General features: G+C 32.7%; 1 protein-coding gene across 1 annotated transcript in view; it reads left to right on the top strand.

Moving 5' to 3' along the window:
• Window positions 1-4,659: 4,659 nt before the first annotated feature.
• LOC133781913 (truncated transcription factor CAULIFLOWER A-like) overlaps window positions 4,660-19,923 on the top strand; it is a 46,038-nt gene continuing 30,774 nt past the window's right edge. Inside the window, exon 1 of the mRNA XM_062221022.1 lies at window positions 4,660-5,000. Within this exon, the coding sequence (XP_062077006.1) occupies window positions 4,813-5,000 (188 nt within the window). The 5' untranslated portion in view covers window positions 4,660-4,812. The remainder of the gene's footprint in view (window positions 5,001-19,923) is intronic.

The raw sequence follows: 19,923 nt of genomic DNA on the forward strand, positions 1-19,923 counted from the left end.
GTAGTTGGGCCCAGTCAGAATTTGAATTGAAGCATTGTTGTTGTTCATAGAAAAAGAAACTACCAGATAAAAGAAAATGACAAAACTTGATTAAACGATGAGCATATCAAGAAAATATATAAATAGAGTCAAGATGGTCATCACAGACTCCCATTTGGGGTGAGAATATAACACACATATGACCTATTGCCATGAAGTTAAATAGAAAAAAATATATATAAATTAAGAATTTATTACCTTTGGGAAAATAATTTCTCAAATCATATATATTAATTCAAACCAAACAAAATACACATAAAAAATTATTACCTTTGGGCAAATAATTTTAAACATGCATTATAATCAACACACTTCATAAGACATTAATTAATATATATAATTACCTCATTTGGGCAAGTAATTATACATATCAATTATCCAAAGAAAAAAAATATTTTCTTATTAACTGATGAAATTTGGCGATAAAACAATCATTGAAAAATAATATAATTAAATCACTTTGATGATAATAATTATAATATATTCAACCAAATTTCCAAAAAATAAAAATATATTGCTCATTAAATGAATGAATGATCAAAGCAATGTATCCCACCAAAACACATTATTTAGTCATCAAATAATCATGTTTGGCACTTTAGAACAACAAAGAATGTAGGATTTATTTATGAAAATGAAAACCAATTGTTTGACTGGAGAGTGTAGGAAAAACAAAGGTTGATCAGGAGAGTGATTATGTTCAAAAGAACGAACAAATACCCAAATAATTTTCTGTGATTGAAAGTTTTCAAAAAATATGACAAAAATATTTATTATGATTTAATAACTTAAAAATCGTATTAATTCATTAATAAATATTTATGGACGTCAAAAAATTAATTAAAAATCACAGAAAAATCAGAAATTAAATTCTAATGAATTTAGAAAAAAAAATCATCGTAAGATGTTGCTTGGAAGTGTCGCACTCGCCCCCACTCTCCGTTGCCGCGAGTGGGCGTCGTCGGAAAAGGTTGTCTTCAACCTCCAGCAAGCCTGAAAATGGGTCGTGCGACCCAGTCGGGTCCGACAGGTTTCCGGCCAGAAAAAGGTCGTTTTCGAGCATGTATTTGATGGGATTTTATCCTCGGATCATGGGCAATTGATTTATGAGGTTTATTTTGAGAAAAAACAAGAAATAAGTGTAAATCTAAGCGATTATATTTGAAAAAAATCATCAAAATTTCGGATAAAAGTGTGTAAATAACCGAATATAAACAAAGTTAAAGCATGAAATATCTTCCACAAACAATAATGAATACATACAATAATTTAATTTGAAAAATAACCATTAAATTGAAATATAGCAATTTTTCAATTTCGAAATTTATGAAAAAACCCTAAAATTTCAAATACAAAATTCTTCATCAATATGTAATGAAATTAATCATATAATATATGAACAAAAAAGTAATATCGAAATAAACAAAAGCCCTATTATTTTAGGATCTAACGATAAAAATTTCAACATAAAATATTTACAAAATTATTTAGGGTCATCAATGATTAACCTCAATGTAAGTTAAACAAAAAATTATAGGTCCTAAATCGTATACAATTGGCAATCTGATACCACATGTTAGATATTCATGCAACATCTTATCAATAATTTTGCATACAATTTAGAACACTATAAACAATTAAATAATACAGAAATCTTACCAATAATTTTGCATACAATTTAGAACACTATAAACAATTAAAGAATACAGAAAACATACCCGACTCAGTCATAGAGAAAACGTGAATTGTTAGTGCAATACTAACCAACTAAGCCTTCCTCCCTAGTACCTCTATTTCTGAAAAAGATTATCAGACTACAGAATAGCGATGAGACTATTCATATATATAGAGTTAGGGATGAGATTTAGCTTATATTAACCTAGTTGGACTGGACATCCTCATTAAATGCTTCAATTAACTAGAAAGCCTACACTTATGTCTCAACTAGACTACTATAAATACTAAGTACATAAACAAGAGAGCGCTAAAACTAAATAGGCTAGATCAGCAACGAACTATTTATCTATCCATATTTTATAAAACATTAAAATAAATAATGTAAGCTCAAATAAAACTCTAACATTCCATCTCCAATCAGCTCTCTTTTTCAACTTCAATCTAAATAGTATTACGATCTATTTTCAAAAATAAAATAAAAAAGAATATCAACCCAAAGCAATATACTTTAGAAAAAAACTAAACATATACCAAAAATAAATCAACAGTCACCAAAAATCAAAAGCATACAAAAAAAAAATACATATATATATACCCAAAAGCATTCGCAAAATAAACTAAAAAATTATACCTAAAGCATACAAAGAATATACTTATTAAAATGAACCTAAATTAAATTATAAAAAAAAAAACAAAACAAAAATCAACCAAAATAAATTAACAAAAACGTACAAAATAACACAGATGTACCAAGACATGTACAAAAAATACTAAAAATCAACCCTACTTTGTTTTACAAAAAACATAAGATCATAACTTCTAATATCAGAAAATAAATCTCTAGGTTTAAATAGTACTACGATTGGAATTAGGCCATTTTTATGCTGAATTGAGAGAACCAAGGCAATCCATTTCAGAGTTTCTCCATCTCGTTTGGGGGAAGACTTATTAATTAGTCCTTTCTTCTTATCAACGGTGGAGAAAAGGTGGCCATGGCTAAGAAATAATTTGATTTGAGAAATTAAAAAAAAAACACACATGCACAAAAATAAAAATAAAAAGTATGTGAAAAAAAATCATGCAACTCCTTAATGAAAGTACAAACAACGGTTCAAAACACAACTGCAGTAGCCTTTATTTTATTTTTTTCTTAATATTTTTTTTATAAACGATTCATACAAATTGTAAATAACCAAACATATTCACTGAACACACTTTTTTTTTCTCAAGGACAAATACTCAAATTAAGTCAAAAGAAATTAATAAGACTGCTATTTCTAAAATAAAAATGATGTTAAATAATAAAAATTAAAAAAAATAATGCTGTCTATTATTACATGCACTAAAAAATTAGTAGTGTATCTAGAAAAAAAAATGTATTTAATGTTATTTTCAAAGAGTCTATCTTTTGTCGTTTTCGAAACATAAAAATTAGGCCACTTTTTTTGAAATATATGTATGAGCTGAAAAAATTATTTATTTTGTTATATGATATTATATATATTTAATTTTTTAAGTAATAATTTGAATTACCATGAGAATGTCGAACATTAGAGTACTTTCCAACACCACCCTGTCGGTCGTATAAATAAAAACAATTATTTGGGGCCACAGCATAAAAATTATTTTTTATAAAAAAAAATATAATGCGTAATTTCTTCTTATTTATATAAATCAATAAATTATTATTAATACTAATTATGTTACTTTATATATATACAATTAAACAATAATACAAATTATTATTATATAAAATAACGTGTTTTTCTCTGCTTAAAAATAATATTATATATAGAAGTTTAATACATAAATTTTCAAAGTTTAATTATACTATATTAGTTCCAAAAAATTGCATATTATTTCTAGCAAAGATTTATAATGTCTTAAAAAAATTAATGTATCATTTTAAATAATAATAGCATGCAAATTTTTATTACCAATAATTAAATTAAAACAACGAGAATCAATATTCTCAAACTAATTTTATACCAAAAGTTTAAAGTGGTCTGATAGAAATATTTAGTTTTTTTGTATTGTAGTAAGTATACACTTTAAAATTTAGAAATATTTAGTTTTGCAATAAGGTCCCCTTTTTTGGGTATCGAAATACACTATATTTGGTGGTGTTCTGTTCCGTCCATCTTTTTTTGATGGTTTTGTCATGATGATTGGAGATATTTTGTGATCCATATTTGCTGCCGCATGACATTGTAGTGGTTTTCTGTGCTATTATTAATTTGGCATTATATTCTTTCACTAGTATCACTTCTAGTGCAATATGTGAAAGTACTAAATTTATGAATATAGTTTTTCATGCTCTAGAACTATACAAGTTAGGTTCTATTTATAGTATTAAACGAATTTAAGATTCTATTCTCACTTGTACTCGTTATCTTTTTTGAGACTATTCGATAATATTATTTAGTTGAAAAACCTTTTCAAAAAAAAATATATATATATCTCTCTCAAAAGAAAAAAGTTATGCAATTTAGTTCAGTAGTAAATGAATAAATCATTTTCCTCAAAAACAGAAAAGAAATCTCATCGCATACTACAAAAAAGAAAAAAAGGTTTTAATTGTAAGTTATATTTTTCTTGATGTATTTTTATATAAATAATGGAAGGAAGAAGACCTTCCAAAAAAAAAAAAAGAAACAAGTGATTTGACAAATAGGAGGGAAGCACTCATTCACCAGTCATCAATTATCGTAGTTGGTGTGGACTAAAAAAGCAAAATACTATGTAAAGACAAATAGCATTAATGGAAAGAAAATTATATAATTACTCGATACTTGTAAAAGCTAGATAGATAGATACCCTCTTCTCAAGATTTTTAAAATTTTCATTTTATTATTTATATAAAAGAAATCTTTTTTTAGGTTGTGATACCACCACGTGTACATTATTTTTTAGCTTTTCAAAAGAAAATAAATAAAATAGAAAACCCTTTACAAAACCTAGAAACACACAAACAGACCTCTCTCACTCTCCCCTTCTCTACTTAATTATTTAGTTTCTCTGACTATAGATCGATCGATCGATCCATCTGAGAATCAAGAATCGGAGTAGCGGTTGCTGTTAGGGTTTGGGATCGGAATGGGGAGAGCGAAAGTAGAGATGAAACTGATCGAGAACAAGCAGAGTCGACAAGTGACGTTCGCGAAGAGGAGAAGTGGGCTTATGAAGAAGGCGTATGAGCTCTCTGTGCTCTGCGATGTGGAGATTGGCCTCATCGTCTTCTCCGGCAACGGCAGGCTCTACGAGTTTAGCAGTGGCCACAGCAGGTAAACACACACCAAACACCCTCTCTTCTCTTTTTAGCTTTTCCTGTGCTGTCCGTACACCTTATATATCTTTCTTGTATGTCTATTTATTTTTATATATATAAATTTTCCCTTTTTCAAAAAATGAACTGATATCATATATATATATTTATGGCTTTTTGTAAGAAAGCGATTCACCTTTTCTTTTATTTTTATATGATATATGCTGTTCGTCGCTGTCACTATACCAACGACATGACAGTTGGTGTTTAAGATATTTATTATATATTATATATGTGTACTATTTTGCTCATTGGTACTCGTGTTATGTTATTAGCAAAACCAAATGAAACAAGTATATTACTTTTGGCTACATTATCTACTTTAATCTTTATTGTTAGTACTAAATATGTATACAAACATGTGATGTAGCTCCTAAAGCACTCTGTTTATTATAGAGTGGCCCCCACACACTTGTGTGAAGTCTATCTTTTAACAATCTCCTTAATCGGCATTACAGTGAGGAGAAGTGATGACGAAAGACTCCATCGAGTTTGTTCGTGTTTAATAATTTGAATTCAAATTTAGGATGCTTAAATTCGAACTTAGGACACAAGCCTCTCCACAAACATACTCTACATTCTCCATTACAAAAATAATTTTTCATTATATAGACATTAAAAAAGAAAACAAAAACAAAAACAGACTAAAGCTATTATTTAAATGATTAAATCTATAAAGATGCACATACATTAAACTTATAAAAAAATTAAAATCAGCCAAATTAAATGAAGAAAAAAAATTCAAATCCATACAATAACACACATGCACTCGTAGGTACGATGTTGTAGTGTCAATCGGCATATTGTAAAAAAGAAGGGGGACCACTACAGTCGACCATGAGACACGACACCGCAATCGGTGGCCATGAAGGAGAGGTCGTAGACGATGCATGGTTGGCATCCGCAGAGCATGAGGGAGAGAGAAATGGGAGAAGTTGCGACTTAATTAGTCTGAGAGAGAAGAGAATAGAGTAGTGATTTTAGTGAGGATGATCGAGGAATTAGAGCTATTATTACAGTTTTATGATTTACAGATATCGATCACTACTTGAAATCTAAAAATCTAAAATAAGTTTTTAAGTGATATGTGCTAGACCTCATTAAACATCGGGTTGAGCGAATTTCACTCGATAAGGGTGTTGCGTAGGCAGGTTTTAGGTGTATGGGCTATATATAGGCCAGGCAGGCAGCTCGGATTAGGCCGAGTCTTAGACCTGCAGTTGTGCAATACTAGTTTCAATGCACATCATTGCAAAGAAAACATAATATCTTACTAAGAATAATGATGGTTTTCTTCTCAAAATCAATTGATATGATAATGAGAGATTTGTGACACTCTTATATATTGAGCGATCAAAACCTATTCATTAATTTGATGACTTCATCTTACACATTCGTATGCCACATCTAGGAATTCATTTTGTGAGTGATGTGGGTTCATTATAGGTTATAATCTATGAGTTATAATATTGTTGGTTTTGCATCAGCACCACCCAAGTCCAACATTTGAAGCATCCATCTCAAACATTGAATGTTGACATGTCAATTTTCAAAGTGTTATGCCCTCTGAGCCTCTTCATTCCATTCAAAGTAGTAAGTGTTGCAATATGGCCATAATTCTTTATAAATTTCGCATGAGAGTACATACAGGTCCCCAAAATCCCCTTACTGCTTTAAATTGGTTGGAACCGACCACTCTATCATGGCTTGAGTTTTCTTGGGATTTTAGTTTACCACTATATTAGTTGACATTTAGTGGCACTAGCATTCTAGCTTTTCTAAGTCAAAATGCATACTTCAAATTGAGAGTGTTGCTTCAAAGTGTCCATGACCACCCTTAAGTGTTCTTTATGCTCTTCCACGGTCTTGTTTTATAAAAAGATGTCATCCAAGCTTAAGACAAACTTTTGTAGGTACTTTTTAAATACCTTGTATCGTTGAAAATTTTAAAAGTCATCCGTGTATTCATTAACCCAAAGAGTATCATCAAAAACTTATAGTGGCTCTCATGGTACGGAATATCGTTTTTGGCACATATTGTGGCTTCACTTGAATTTTAAGGTACACTTATTTCAAATCCATTTTCGAAATTCATGTTAAAGATAATATTATTGCATCAATTGAAATAGGAAGGACAAGTACAACATTAGACAAAAATATACAATGTGATTGATTAAATAAACAACTCTATTACAATCGATACAAGTATATAGATAAAAGATGTAGATGAATAGATACAACTCTATAGCAAAAGCTACAAATAAACTAGAGAGATGTAAAACAAATGAAGTAAATAGAAAATACAACTCTAAGCTTAACAATACAAATAAACTTATGAAAAGAAGTAAGAAGTAGAAACAATGGAAATGGAAGAATAAAAAATAATAACAAGAACAATAAAAGTAACACTCACTCACACAACCAAAGTGAAGAGCATTAGGGATCACCAACTTAAACTAGGTGCAAGACTTTTGCCCAAAAGTTTATTTCCTCTTATCTAAAGCACTAAGGGACATCACAAGAAATAACTCTCTCTGGAATTATCAAGCCTATGGTAAAATTTCTAACCAAGTGCTTTGTGGATATTAAATTGTGTCTTACAAATGAGCATGAGACTTCTATTTATAGAGTTTTGATACACCATTTGAATTTCAAATTCCACCAACCATTTTGGTTACCAATGTTTAATTGGATGTTTATGAAATTAAAATGAAAATTTGAGAGTCACTTGGGATGTTAAAACCGTTCAAAAGTGAAAAAAAAGGATAAATAGGATTTGGCTATCAACGCCCTAGGCTGCAGACAGGGACATTAGCAGACGCAGCTGCTGGTCCCTGCCTCCCAGGTTGTGGCCTAGGATGTTAGTGGTCGCGGCCAATGGCCTTTTCAGTCTCCTAATTTTTCAGTTTTTTCCAAAACATATTAATCTCTTTCCACATGATTTTGTAACCTCCATACACCTAATGTGAGTTAAAGACATGTCTTCAACAAGAATATCACATGATGACTTTATGAAATTCAAACATAAATGTGTAACTCTCAATCTACACATTATTGAGTAATATTTTAGAGTTACAAGTTTGTAACTCCAAAATATGTTACACTTGGACACACACATGTCTAATTTTGTAACTCTCAATATTATGTTACAAGGTGTGACAAATCACATTTGTGTGACGAATCACATTTTGTCACATTATTTAATCTAACATTATATTATATAAATATAAAATAACATAACACTCCCCCAGTTATATTAAATAATAACTTTTTGTAACACTTATTCAATCAATCAAACATTATATTAAAAAATAACATTACTCCACTTGATTAAATAATTACTCTCTATAAGAACCATTGCATTAGTGCATAAAGAAAAAATGTATTTCCACTTGAATTCTATTAGTGTAATTATCACAAAATTTGTTGAAATTTTTGTTGCCGAAGCATTGAACCACTATTCCTTGATAACAAACCGGTGATAACACACACACATTTGCTATGTTCACTTGAGACCTCAATGTCTCACTTTACACCGTTAATGGTCATGTGCACATTAACTCCATTCATAGACTTTTCTTGAGAATGACTCCCAATTCTCATTAGGGGCGGTACCACCCCTAGGTCTATATAGGTAGAACTCTTGCAGTATTTTGTTATCCTAAAATATTTGACTTGTCAAGACTGAATTCTATTAAAAAAACATTTCAGTTTCAACCATTAATTTGGTAACACACTAGTACTCATATCTCATATGGGACACAATTTGAGTACTACTAATTAATATTCACTTGATTGACTTATTATTACCTATTGAACCTAATACTAGTTAAGTTACTAGTATAAAGATAGGTTACCGTTAACCGTGAATCTCTTTAGGGAGTCCTAAGTCTCATCACTTGAGATGTAGAAATGATTCCATTCGAGTCTTTTTTTTTTCTTTTCTCATGTATGCATATTTAGTCATTCTCTCATTATTTTATTCAAACATTGTGCTAGCTATAGTTTGATAAAAATAGCCACACCTTTATCAAAATAGTGAATTTGATCATAGTCAACAACTATTTTATACTTCAATATCCAAGATAAATACATTTTCTTGAATTCTAGAAACCTCTTTGTTTCTATAACTCCATTTATGTTTTAAATTGATTCCTTCTTGAACCAAATATCTCACAAACAATAACTTTAGACATCAAGCATGTTTAGATTTATTCATTCTGTACATATATAGCTAAGGTAATTTAGAATATGGAATTCCAAATCACATAACTTGTATGTATATATTTTAGTAAGTTGGCCCAATTAATCAATCATTAATTTCTAACAAAATGAATTGATTAACTTTAGAGCATCGCCCTCACATTTCTCACATAAAGTGATTATAAAATATCACTTTTCACTTTTTTAAAATAGAAATCTCTTTAATTTCTATTAAGTCATTTACATTATCCTCTAAGATAATACTAGACTTATAATTTCCAAAATTCATCGTAAGTCCTTAAACCACATGATAATTTCACAATAAGTCAAAATAAACAAAATTTCAATGTTAGTTTATTTTGACTCATTTACTTGCAAAAGCAAGACATATGGCTTTAAAAGTAACATTCACTTGGTTTGCTTTCTTATATATATTTTACAAAATGAAATATGTAAACTCAAGTGCCATGTGAAAATTTCTCAAGAAAATAATCTCTAGTTCTTCACTTTTAGTTGTCTAAATAATCTCAAAATCACTTAAACAACTTTTGTGCATTTTCTAAGAGTCTCTTTTGAGATTCTTTTGAAAACATCACTTTGACATCTATTGATTTTCTCATCAAAATCAATTTGAAGATGTCAATTTTTAAACACTTTAAATCAAAGAAAATAAACTTTCATTGATTTATTTAAACACATTGATTTCTCATGCTTTAGTTTAAAATTATCTTATCGTTGAGATTAATTTAAACATATCATTATCTTTGATCATAATGAATAAATTTCTTTTCAATATATTCACCATTGGTGTAAAGATTCAAAATTGTTTCTCTAATTTTCTAATATCTCCTCATTGAGATATTGAATATTTAATAATTATTGTCATTACATAATTCTCAAATATTTTCTCTTTTTGGCCACACTAACTCCAAATCTTATAGGTCAATATGTCATCTCATCATTTTTTAATCCACCTTGATCCATTTTTCTTGCAATAACAATACACAACCATTAAAAGATGTAACAACCCCCTTAGGTTCATTTTTTCTTATCTCATAAAATAAGATGTTCGTCTTTTAAATGAGAAAATTAAAATTCCCAAATAATTATCTAATATTTACCCAATAAATGGTAACACATCACAACATAATAGGATAAACACATTCCTATTAGCATTACTTTATTTATCATATAACACACCACATTAATATGATAACTCACACATACATATGGTTAAAACCCAAAATGTTGAAATATCTTCTAATCTAACCACTATATTTGCAAAAGCAAAGGAGATTAGAAAAAATGATGAACCTCATTTATAAAATTTTATTATTCTCATTTTTTTCACCATATGAAAGTCATTAGATCTTCTAAGAAAAACAAAGAAGAATATTACATTATCTTACCACCTTTTAAAGTTGGATCCTTACAAGATCTCTATAGTTTCTCATTCCATTGAAAATGAAAGAATAAGCTTTTGAATGTTAGAGATAATATTATTGACTCAATGGAAATAGGAAAAACAAGTACAACACTAGACAAAAAGATACAATGGACAAGGTGATGGATTAAATAAAAATTACAACTCTACTACAATAGATACAAGTAAATAGATAAAAGATGTAGATGAATAGATGCAACTCTATAGCAAAAGATACAAATAAACTAGAGAAATGTAAAACAAAGGAAGTAAATGGAAAATACAACTCTAAGCTTAACAATACAAATAAACTTATGAAAAGAAGTAAGAAGTAGAAAAAATAGAAATGGAAGAATAAAAAATAAGAACAAGAACAATAAAAGTAGCACTCTCACTCACACAACCAAAGTAAAGAGCATTGAAGATCACCAACTTGAACAAGGTGCAAGACTTTTGCCTAAAAACTTACTTCTCCTATTTTCTAAGAACTAAGGGACTATCTAGTTTGGAAATAGCTCTATGGAATTATCAAGCATTTTTGTGTATTTTCTAGCCAATTGCTTTCTGAATAGAAAATTGTGTCTTACAAGTGAGCATTAGAATTCTATTTATAGAGTTTTGAGACACCTTTTGAATTTCAAATTTCACCAACCCCTGCCTCCCAGCTCGTGGCCTGGGATGTTAGTGGCCGCAGCTAGTGACCTTTTCAGCCTCTCAAAATTTCAATTTTTTCCAAAACGTTCAAATCTCTCCCCATATGATTTTGTAACCTCCATACACCTAATGTGAGTTAAAAATATGTCTTCAACAGCCATGTCACATAATGACTTTATGAAATTCAAACACAAATGCGTAACTCTCAATGTACACATTATTGAATAATATTTTAGAGTTATAAATTTGTAACTGATTTTGTAATTCTAAAATATGTTACACGTGGACACACACATATGTCCAATTTTGTAACTCTCAATATTATGTTACAAGATGTGCTAAATAACATGTGTGACAAATCACATTGTCACATTATTTAATCCAATATAATATTATATAAAATAATATAACACCTCATCTATCAATGATAAAAGAAATTTTTCAAAAGATTGTGACTTGGATCAAGGCTCTATAATCCACACAAAGTTTCCAACTACCATCTTTCTTCTTTACGAAAACAATAGGGCTTGAAAAAGGATTGTGACTAGGCTGAATGATTCACACATCTATCCTACTTTTTTGCACTCGTTATTAGTAAGGTCTCACACTTATTGGCTTTGTTCTTTATTTTGAAATGATGTTGTGGTCTATATTGTAGTTTTTTTTTTAATAAAAATGCAAACTTCATTATAGAGACTTGGATCAAGGCTCTATAATCCACACAAAATTTCCAACTACCATCTTTCTTCTTTACGAAAATAGTAGGGCTTGAAAAAGGATTGTGACTAGGTTGAATGATTCACACATCTATCTTACTTTTTTGTACTCGTGGTTATTAGTAAGATCTCACACTTATTGGCTTTGTTCTTTATTTTGAAGCAATGTTGTGGTCTATGGCTTGTTGTAATTTTTTTTTAATAAAAATGCAAACTTCATTAAGTCAAAGCATCCTCCATCAATACAGTCATGAGATTAGTAGGAATATCATGCCCACCAATAATATGATCAACATATAAACAAGAGGTTCTCGCTAGATAATAAGCAACCTTGTTCGCAGACCGTTTGACAAAATACAAAGAAACATTTGTTAAACTAGACAAAATGCTTTGAAAATCCTTAATAATTAAAACAAAGGGAGAAAGCAAAGAAACACTACTCCTAATAGCTTACACAACAACAAGGCAATATGATTGCAGTAACATATTACACCACCCCTTCCTTTTTATCCAACTCAATGCCTCCTTTAATCGAATAGCCTCTGCCAACTCTGGTTTCACTACTCCACGCCTATGACAAATAAAAGCTTCCAACAATTTTCCTTCATGGTCCCTTGCCACACAGCTATAACCAAAGTGATTATCATTAATAAACAGAGTTGCATCAACATTCACCTTAACAAAACCATCTTGAGGCCTGACCTAGTGGTCACCACCATCTCCTGGTAGCAGTGAATGAGTAGGTTGTTGCACTTGTTTTTCCTGAGCATGAAGCCATTGATCCAGACTTGTTTTAACTAGGACCACCACCTGCTCCATAGTTAAACGTTTTTTGCTCCAAACCAATTCATTACGTCCCTTCCAGATCGCCCAACATAATGAACCAACTCACCCTCTTCTTTCTTTGGAATTCTGAACAAACACCTCCTAAAGCTAGCTTGCAAACACCATGTGAATCTCATTGGAATGCAAACCCTCACCTTCTCCCAGTACTTTTGAGAAAACCGACAGCCAACCAATATATAAGTAATTGTTTCAGGCTCACCTTGGCACAGCAGGCATACCGATTCCAACTCTACATGCTTCAACCTTAGCTGGACACGAGTTGGCAAACATCCTAAAGACGCTCTCCACAATAGGTTGCGCACTTTAAGGGGAACTAGGGGGAACCTTCAATTGCCATAATGGTCTCCAAAAACCTGCATTAACATATTCCTTCCATCTTCCATTTATCACCTGAGATAGTTTGTAAGCACTTTTTACTGAGTACCAACTTGAAATCTCCTTTGTCCATTGCCACAAATCATCACCTGGTTCACTACTCAGAGGGATACCCATAATTAAGTCTTTATCCCTATCTCCAAACATGTCATTCAGGACCTCTTCATCCCACTCACGCTAGCCTGGGCATAACAGACTTGCCACTTTTTGATTAACAAGACCAGGGTGACTAGATACCACAAACGGATTAGCATCATTTGGGAGCCAAGGATCTTCAAGAATATCAATCTCCAGTCTTGACCCACACTTCTCCTAACACCTTAACGAACTAGCCCCTGAGCTTCCCATACACTCCGCCAAATAAAACTAGGATTAGAACCCAACGTTGCACTCAAATAAGTACCCCGAGGATAGTAACCTGCCTTGAAAATTTGTCCAACTAACCCATTCTCATTTTTCAATAAACGCCAACCTTGCTTGCCCAACAAAGCCAAATTGAAATCCCTCATATGCCTGAAGCCCATACCTCCATTAGTTTTATGAGTACTAAGCCAATCCCAACTCATCCAACTTATTCCTTTCCTTATGTTTTCAGAAGTATTCCACCAAAACCAGCTCATCATTCTCTCCACATCCTTGCAAATTGACAGCAGAATCATAAAAACGTTCATAGCATAAGTTGGAAGAGCATGGATGACCTTCTTGATCAGAATTTCCTTTCCTGCTCTAGATAGCAGCTTACCATGCCAATTCTGTATTCTCTATCTTACCTCTCCTTTAGAAAACCGAACCATACTCCTTTGTTCCTTCCCATCATGCTCGGAAGACCCAAATACATACTCCCCTCACCTACTTCCTGCATTTCCAAACTTCCACAAATCACACTTCGCAATTGATAATTTGTATTAAAACTAAAGAACACTGAGGACTTAGCAAGATTAACTTTTTGGCCTGAAGCTTCTTCAAAACATCTTAGGAGCTGTGAAATCTTCTTTGCTTCCCTAAGAATAGCCTTAAAGTACAAGTAACTATCATTTGCAAAGAGCATATGTGATGCCATAGGCGCACCTCTAGCCACCTTACACCCATGAATCCATTGTTTCCTTTCATACTTCTTGATAAGGGCTGAGAAATCTTCAACACAAATGATAAATAAATAAGGCGAGATAGGATCACCCTATTTGATCCCTCTTGTTGGCACAATAGGTCCCATCTCCTGGCCTCCACATACAATCTTGTACTAAACAGACGCTAAGCAATGTATAATCAAATGCACCCATTTATCATAAAATCCCACTCTACCCAAGATTGCTTTAAAGAAAGGTCATTCTATTCTATCATAAGCCTTACTTATGTCAAGTTTAAGCGCCATATACCCATCCTTCCCTTGTTGTTTCCTTTTCAAATAATGCATAACTTCAAATGATACCATAATATTATCAGTTATCAATCGACCAGGAATAAAAGCACTTTGAGTGTCAGATATAACTTGGTCTAATAAATGCTTCATCCGATTAGCAAGAACCTTCGACACCACCTTGTATAACACATTATAGAGAGAAATTGGTCACATATCGCCCATGCTTTCAGGGTTTCTCTTCTTGGGAATCAACACCACATGGGTATCATTTATGCTATTGGGGAAAACCCCTGAAGCAAAGAATTCTTTTACTACCTCCACAACATCCTTAGCAACAATCCTCCAATATTTTTGGCAGAAAGTCAGTGTCATCCCATCAAGACCTGGGACTTGTCAGGATGCATCTGAAAAAGAGCATTGTGAACTTCCTCCTTTAAAATAGGCTGGAGAAGTGCTTCATTCTGATATCTTGTAATTGACGGCTCTATGCAGTCTAAATCCCCCCCCCCCCCCCCCCCTCTGTCTCAGAAGCTCGAAAAAACTCCTGAAAGTAATCTTACTCTCCTACTCCACCCATATCCCATCCCTATTTTTCAGACGATGGATCAGATTATTCCTCCTCCTTGCACTAGCAGAGGCATGAAAATATTTACTATTTTGATCCCTTGCTTGTAACCATAGCTGCTTTGATCTCTGTCTCGTATCTCCTCACCCCATCTGCATTCCTCCTACCTTTTAGACTTTTAATAGCTCTTTTACACGCCTGTATTCTGGCTTTGAAATTACCAGTAATCTCCTTACCCCACTGTGCCAACTTCTCACTACAGAACCTTACCTTCTCTTGAATAGTCATACCCAAACAAGAGTTCCATTTATTTTGTATAATCTTTTGGCACATACGCTCATGAACCCAGGAATTTTCGAACCTGGATCATTTTTGAACCAACACTGGTTGCTAATAGCATGGATCTAAAAGCAAAGGACAATGATCAGATGAAGACAACTCTAGATTAAACAACTTAGCTGATACAAACAATTCCAATTAATTTAGGGTCACCAACCCCTTACCCAATCAAACCTCAATACAAACAATTCCAATTAAATTAGGGTCATCAACCCCTACCCAATCAAACCTCAATACATCTGTCAGTGCCACGGCCTGCCTCCCAAGTAAATTGATACCCTATTAAATCAAGATCTTGAAGACCACAATCTTGAAGAGCATCTTGAAAGCCTTGAACAACCAAGTTGGATATGGTAAGCCACATATTTTATCATCGTGACTAATGATGTTATTAAAGTCCCCAATCAACACCAAGGGGTATCTCTTTGCTATTTCAGAGTCCTAATTAGAACCCAAGTATTGCTACGTAAGAACCTATTTTACTCACATATTCCATCACTTTTAATCAAGACATCTATATGATTAGGAGAAAAACTAAGTGAACTTACTTCATCCTTCCCTTTCCATAAAAAAGCAAAAACCACCACTCCTCCCCTGTGCTTCATCAACAAAAGCTCCTTCAAACCCAAGCAGTCGATGCACATACTCCACCCTCTCTCTGGAACACAACGTTTCACACAAAAAAACATAATTGTGCTTCTTTTGCAATACCAGCTCTTTTAGGATTGAATGGCCTGTGGGTTCCTAAGCCCACGATAGTTCCAACTCAAGGTACTCATGGTGATTGGCAAGCCCCACTGCCAAGGCCCACCAACAACACATTTTTTTATTGTTCAGAATTACTCAAAGTTGTTTCCATCTCAGGCCCATATTGCAATTGACACACTTCCTCAACAGGTCCAATTGTACCTTCTTCCACAGTACGTCTGCGTTTTGGGTCTAAAATAAGTAGCCCATCATTTTGAATTACTCCAGCTGTATCACCAACGTTGACTCTATCATTATTGCTTAAAATCCCACAATTCCCTCTCAGTTGAGGCAAGGTCAAAGATCTGCCATTTCCTCCAGTATCTGATCCCACGTTTCTCGCTACCTCCACATCATTCTCAATAACTTCCATGCTTACGTGATTAGTGCCACTTCCCATATTTGGCATGCAATTAACAATCCCACGTCCTTCTGGCACTGGCGTTTGAACTGCCACCCCCGACCGCAACCACTGTGCCCCAATCAGCTGGTTATTCTGGCGAGGTTGAGCTCTCATCCAAGCTTCATACAGCTTCTCTACTAACTCAACAGGTCTATCAAAGAGCTTCTCACAAAATCCCTCCGAATGACCAATGAGACCACATATAAAGCAAAACGCAGGGGCTCTCTCATACTTAAATGATACCCAGAACCCGTCACTACCGCTCTTCCAGATCTTCAACCTTCTTCTCAGCGAAATATCAATATTGAGAGTCACACGGATACACAAATAGTCTCTCCAAACACCCACAAAATTATTGGAATCTGATTCAATAAACTCTTCAAGGCTATTACCCACATCCCTTGCCACTCTTTCCGACATAAAACCCAGTTGCACATCAAACACCCGAACCCAAATATCAAGCTTATTCAGTCGGACATTTCTCGACACTTCTCCTTCTTTCAGTCTTGTAAATATCAGTTGCATTCTATTAAACGTCCTCAGGCTCCCTTCAATCACACGCTCGATATCGATATCATGGTAGAACTAAAAAAATATAAAGATTATTCTGTAATTCCTTAACGTACATACCCCTCCTTGGACGCCATAGGGTAGCCATCTGGTGCTGCATAATGGTGAAGTCTATAATCCCTTCAGTTAAGAATTTCCCTACTAAGCACCATCAGGAACAAGAGACTGCTTCTTACTTCACCACGCTGCCAAGTTACCCCATAATAGAGAACAATAATCAAATGATGATATTTTGTCATCAATCGAACTAACCCAATCAACATATGTGAATACTTCAACCTTTTGATCTTTCATCTTCTGAAAGAACAATCCTTCTTCTCGTGTTTTCTTAAACTACTTCAAGATCCTATAAACTACATAACATGACCTTAAGAAGGTGCATGCATATACTGACTCTTAAGGCTTACAACAAAGGCAATGTTGAGATTGGTATGAGAGAGATAGATAAGTCTCCTAACTAGTTGTTAGTATTATCCTTTGTTGATTGGGTCTCCTTTAAACATTTTTGCTTTGTTATCAAGTTCAATCGAAGTTTTACTAGGCATGTTACCCAGCATACCGATTCCTTTTAAATGGTCGAGAGTGTATTTCCTTCGTGACACAGAAATACCTTTCTTGCTTTTGGAAAATTCAATTCCCCAAAAAATATTTATTGCTCCAAGGTTTGTAACCTCAAACTCCCTTTCCATTCATCTCCTTAATGATGTCTCCAATGACAATAATATCATCAGCATAAACTATCAACAAACAATGAATGATCAGCTTGTCCGTATACGTACTGAAGATTCTTTATCACCTTAGACAATCGATTGAGCCAAACACGAGGAGATTGCTCAAACCATAGAAAGCCTTGTTGAGTTTACAAACAATCTTACTGCTCAACATTTCTTCAAAACCTAGGGGTTGACTTGTGTAGATTTCTTCTTCAAGATCTCCATTTAGAAATGCATTCTTTAAATCAAATTGATGTAACTGTCAGTCCAAGTTTTTTGCTAGTGAGACTAAGACTTGGATGATGTTTAGCTTGGCAACTAGAGCAAATGTTTTAGTGCAATCGATCCTATAGGTATATGTGAGTCCCTTAGCCACCAACTGTGCTTTGTACCTCTCGATGGAACCATCACCTTTATACTTGACAGTGAACACCCATTTGCACCTTACAACGCTTTTAACATGTGGCAACTCCATTAAGCTCCAATTATTATTTTGTTTTCATGCTTGCATTTCTTCAAATATGATATCTTTTCTAATCAAGAATAGTTCTGGAATAATACCACTAGACAAACTTGAGATGAAAGCATTGAATGAAGAAGACAAAGAATAAGAAATAAACTTGGAGATGTGATGTTGAGTAATAGACCTAACACCCTTTCTAATAGCTATAAAAAAATTGAGTCTGAATCAGAACTTGGATTTTGCTTATTGACACATGTGAAGATTGAGGTTCTATCACCACTTCGATCTCATGACCTTGAAGAGGATTCATGACTTGTTTATTTCTTTGAGACATTTTTTATAGAGTAGACACACATAGCTAGTCTTTTCTCCCATGTTTCCAATCTTAGAAAATTATCTTGCAGTTGGTTTGAAGTATTTATTGGATTTTGATCAAGAATATGTACGATGTGAATATCATAAACATAAATAAAAGCAACGCTAGACACGAGTTTGTGGACACTTTGGATGCTGACTGCCAAAGAATAAAGTCCATCATGAATCCTAACACTATAAATCATCATTCTTGGTGATGATTTTTGAAATCGATAAGAGGAAGACACAAATTTAGCAACACATTGATTATCACGAGTAAGCTTGCTAATAAAAATCAAATTACACAACAATAATGGAACGTGAAGAACTGATTTTAAGAATAAGACCCGATGATAATCTAATAGTTTTTATTCTCGCAAAAGAAGATAATATACCATCAATGATTTTAACAAGAACTTTATTCTAACAGAGAATATATTAATCAAATAAAGGATAAACACCAGACATATGATTGAAGACACCTGAATCAATTATCCAAGATACTATAGAATTTACTGGAGATGTTAGAGTAGATTAAAAATTACCAGAGTGAGCAACAAAACATGACCCTAGTTTAGAAATAGAGAATGTGTTGAATGAAGATGAATCAAAAGAGGATTGATTGAGAAGTCTACATAAATGTTCTACTTGTTCTTTGTTGAATGGTGGTGGGGCTCTATTTGTTGTGATACCAATATCACTAATGGATTGAGTCTAGTAATCCACCCAAATAAATCAAATAAGAGTTTTTTTTATACATGTGTGTATATATATATATTATATAAAATTACACATATGATCTTTTAAAAATAAAAAGATTGAATCCTTATATTTTTAACAATAAATTTATAATATAATATTGTTAAACTTGAAAGATATATACTATACTTTTAGTTTATTGAATTTGTTTATTTGAAAACTAAAAAAAACATTTAAGATTGATTTAAACGGGTTAACCCAATCAAACCGCCAAAATCGTCGGGCGAGTTAAACATTTTTTTTCTTATTTGGGCAGGTTACAGTTGGATGCTTGCAACCTAATATTTATATTGGGTTACTTAAAATATGTTATAACCAGGCTAAACCAACCAAGGTACAACCATAGTTGTCACCACTAATTAACGTTATTGTCGAGTTGAGAGAATGAACTT

The sequence above is a fragment of the Humulus lupulus genome, chromosome 6 (assembly GCF_963169125.1).
Source record: "Humulus lupulus chromosome 6, drHumLupu1.1, whole genome shotgun sequence".
NCBI lineage: Eukaryota > Viridiplantae > Streptophyta > Magnoliopsida > Rosales > Cannabaceae > Humulus > Humulus lupulus.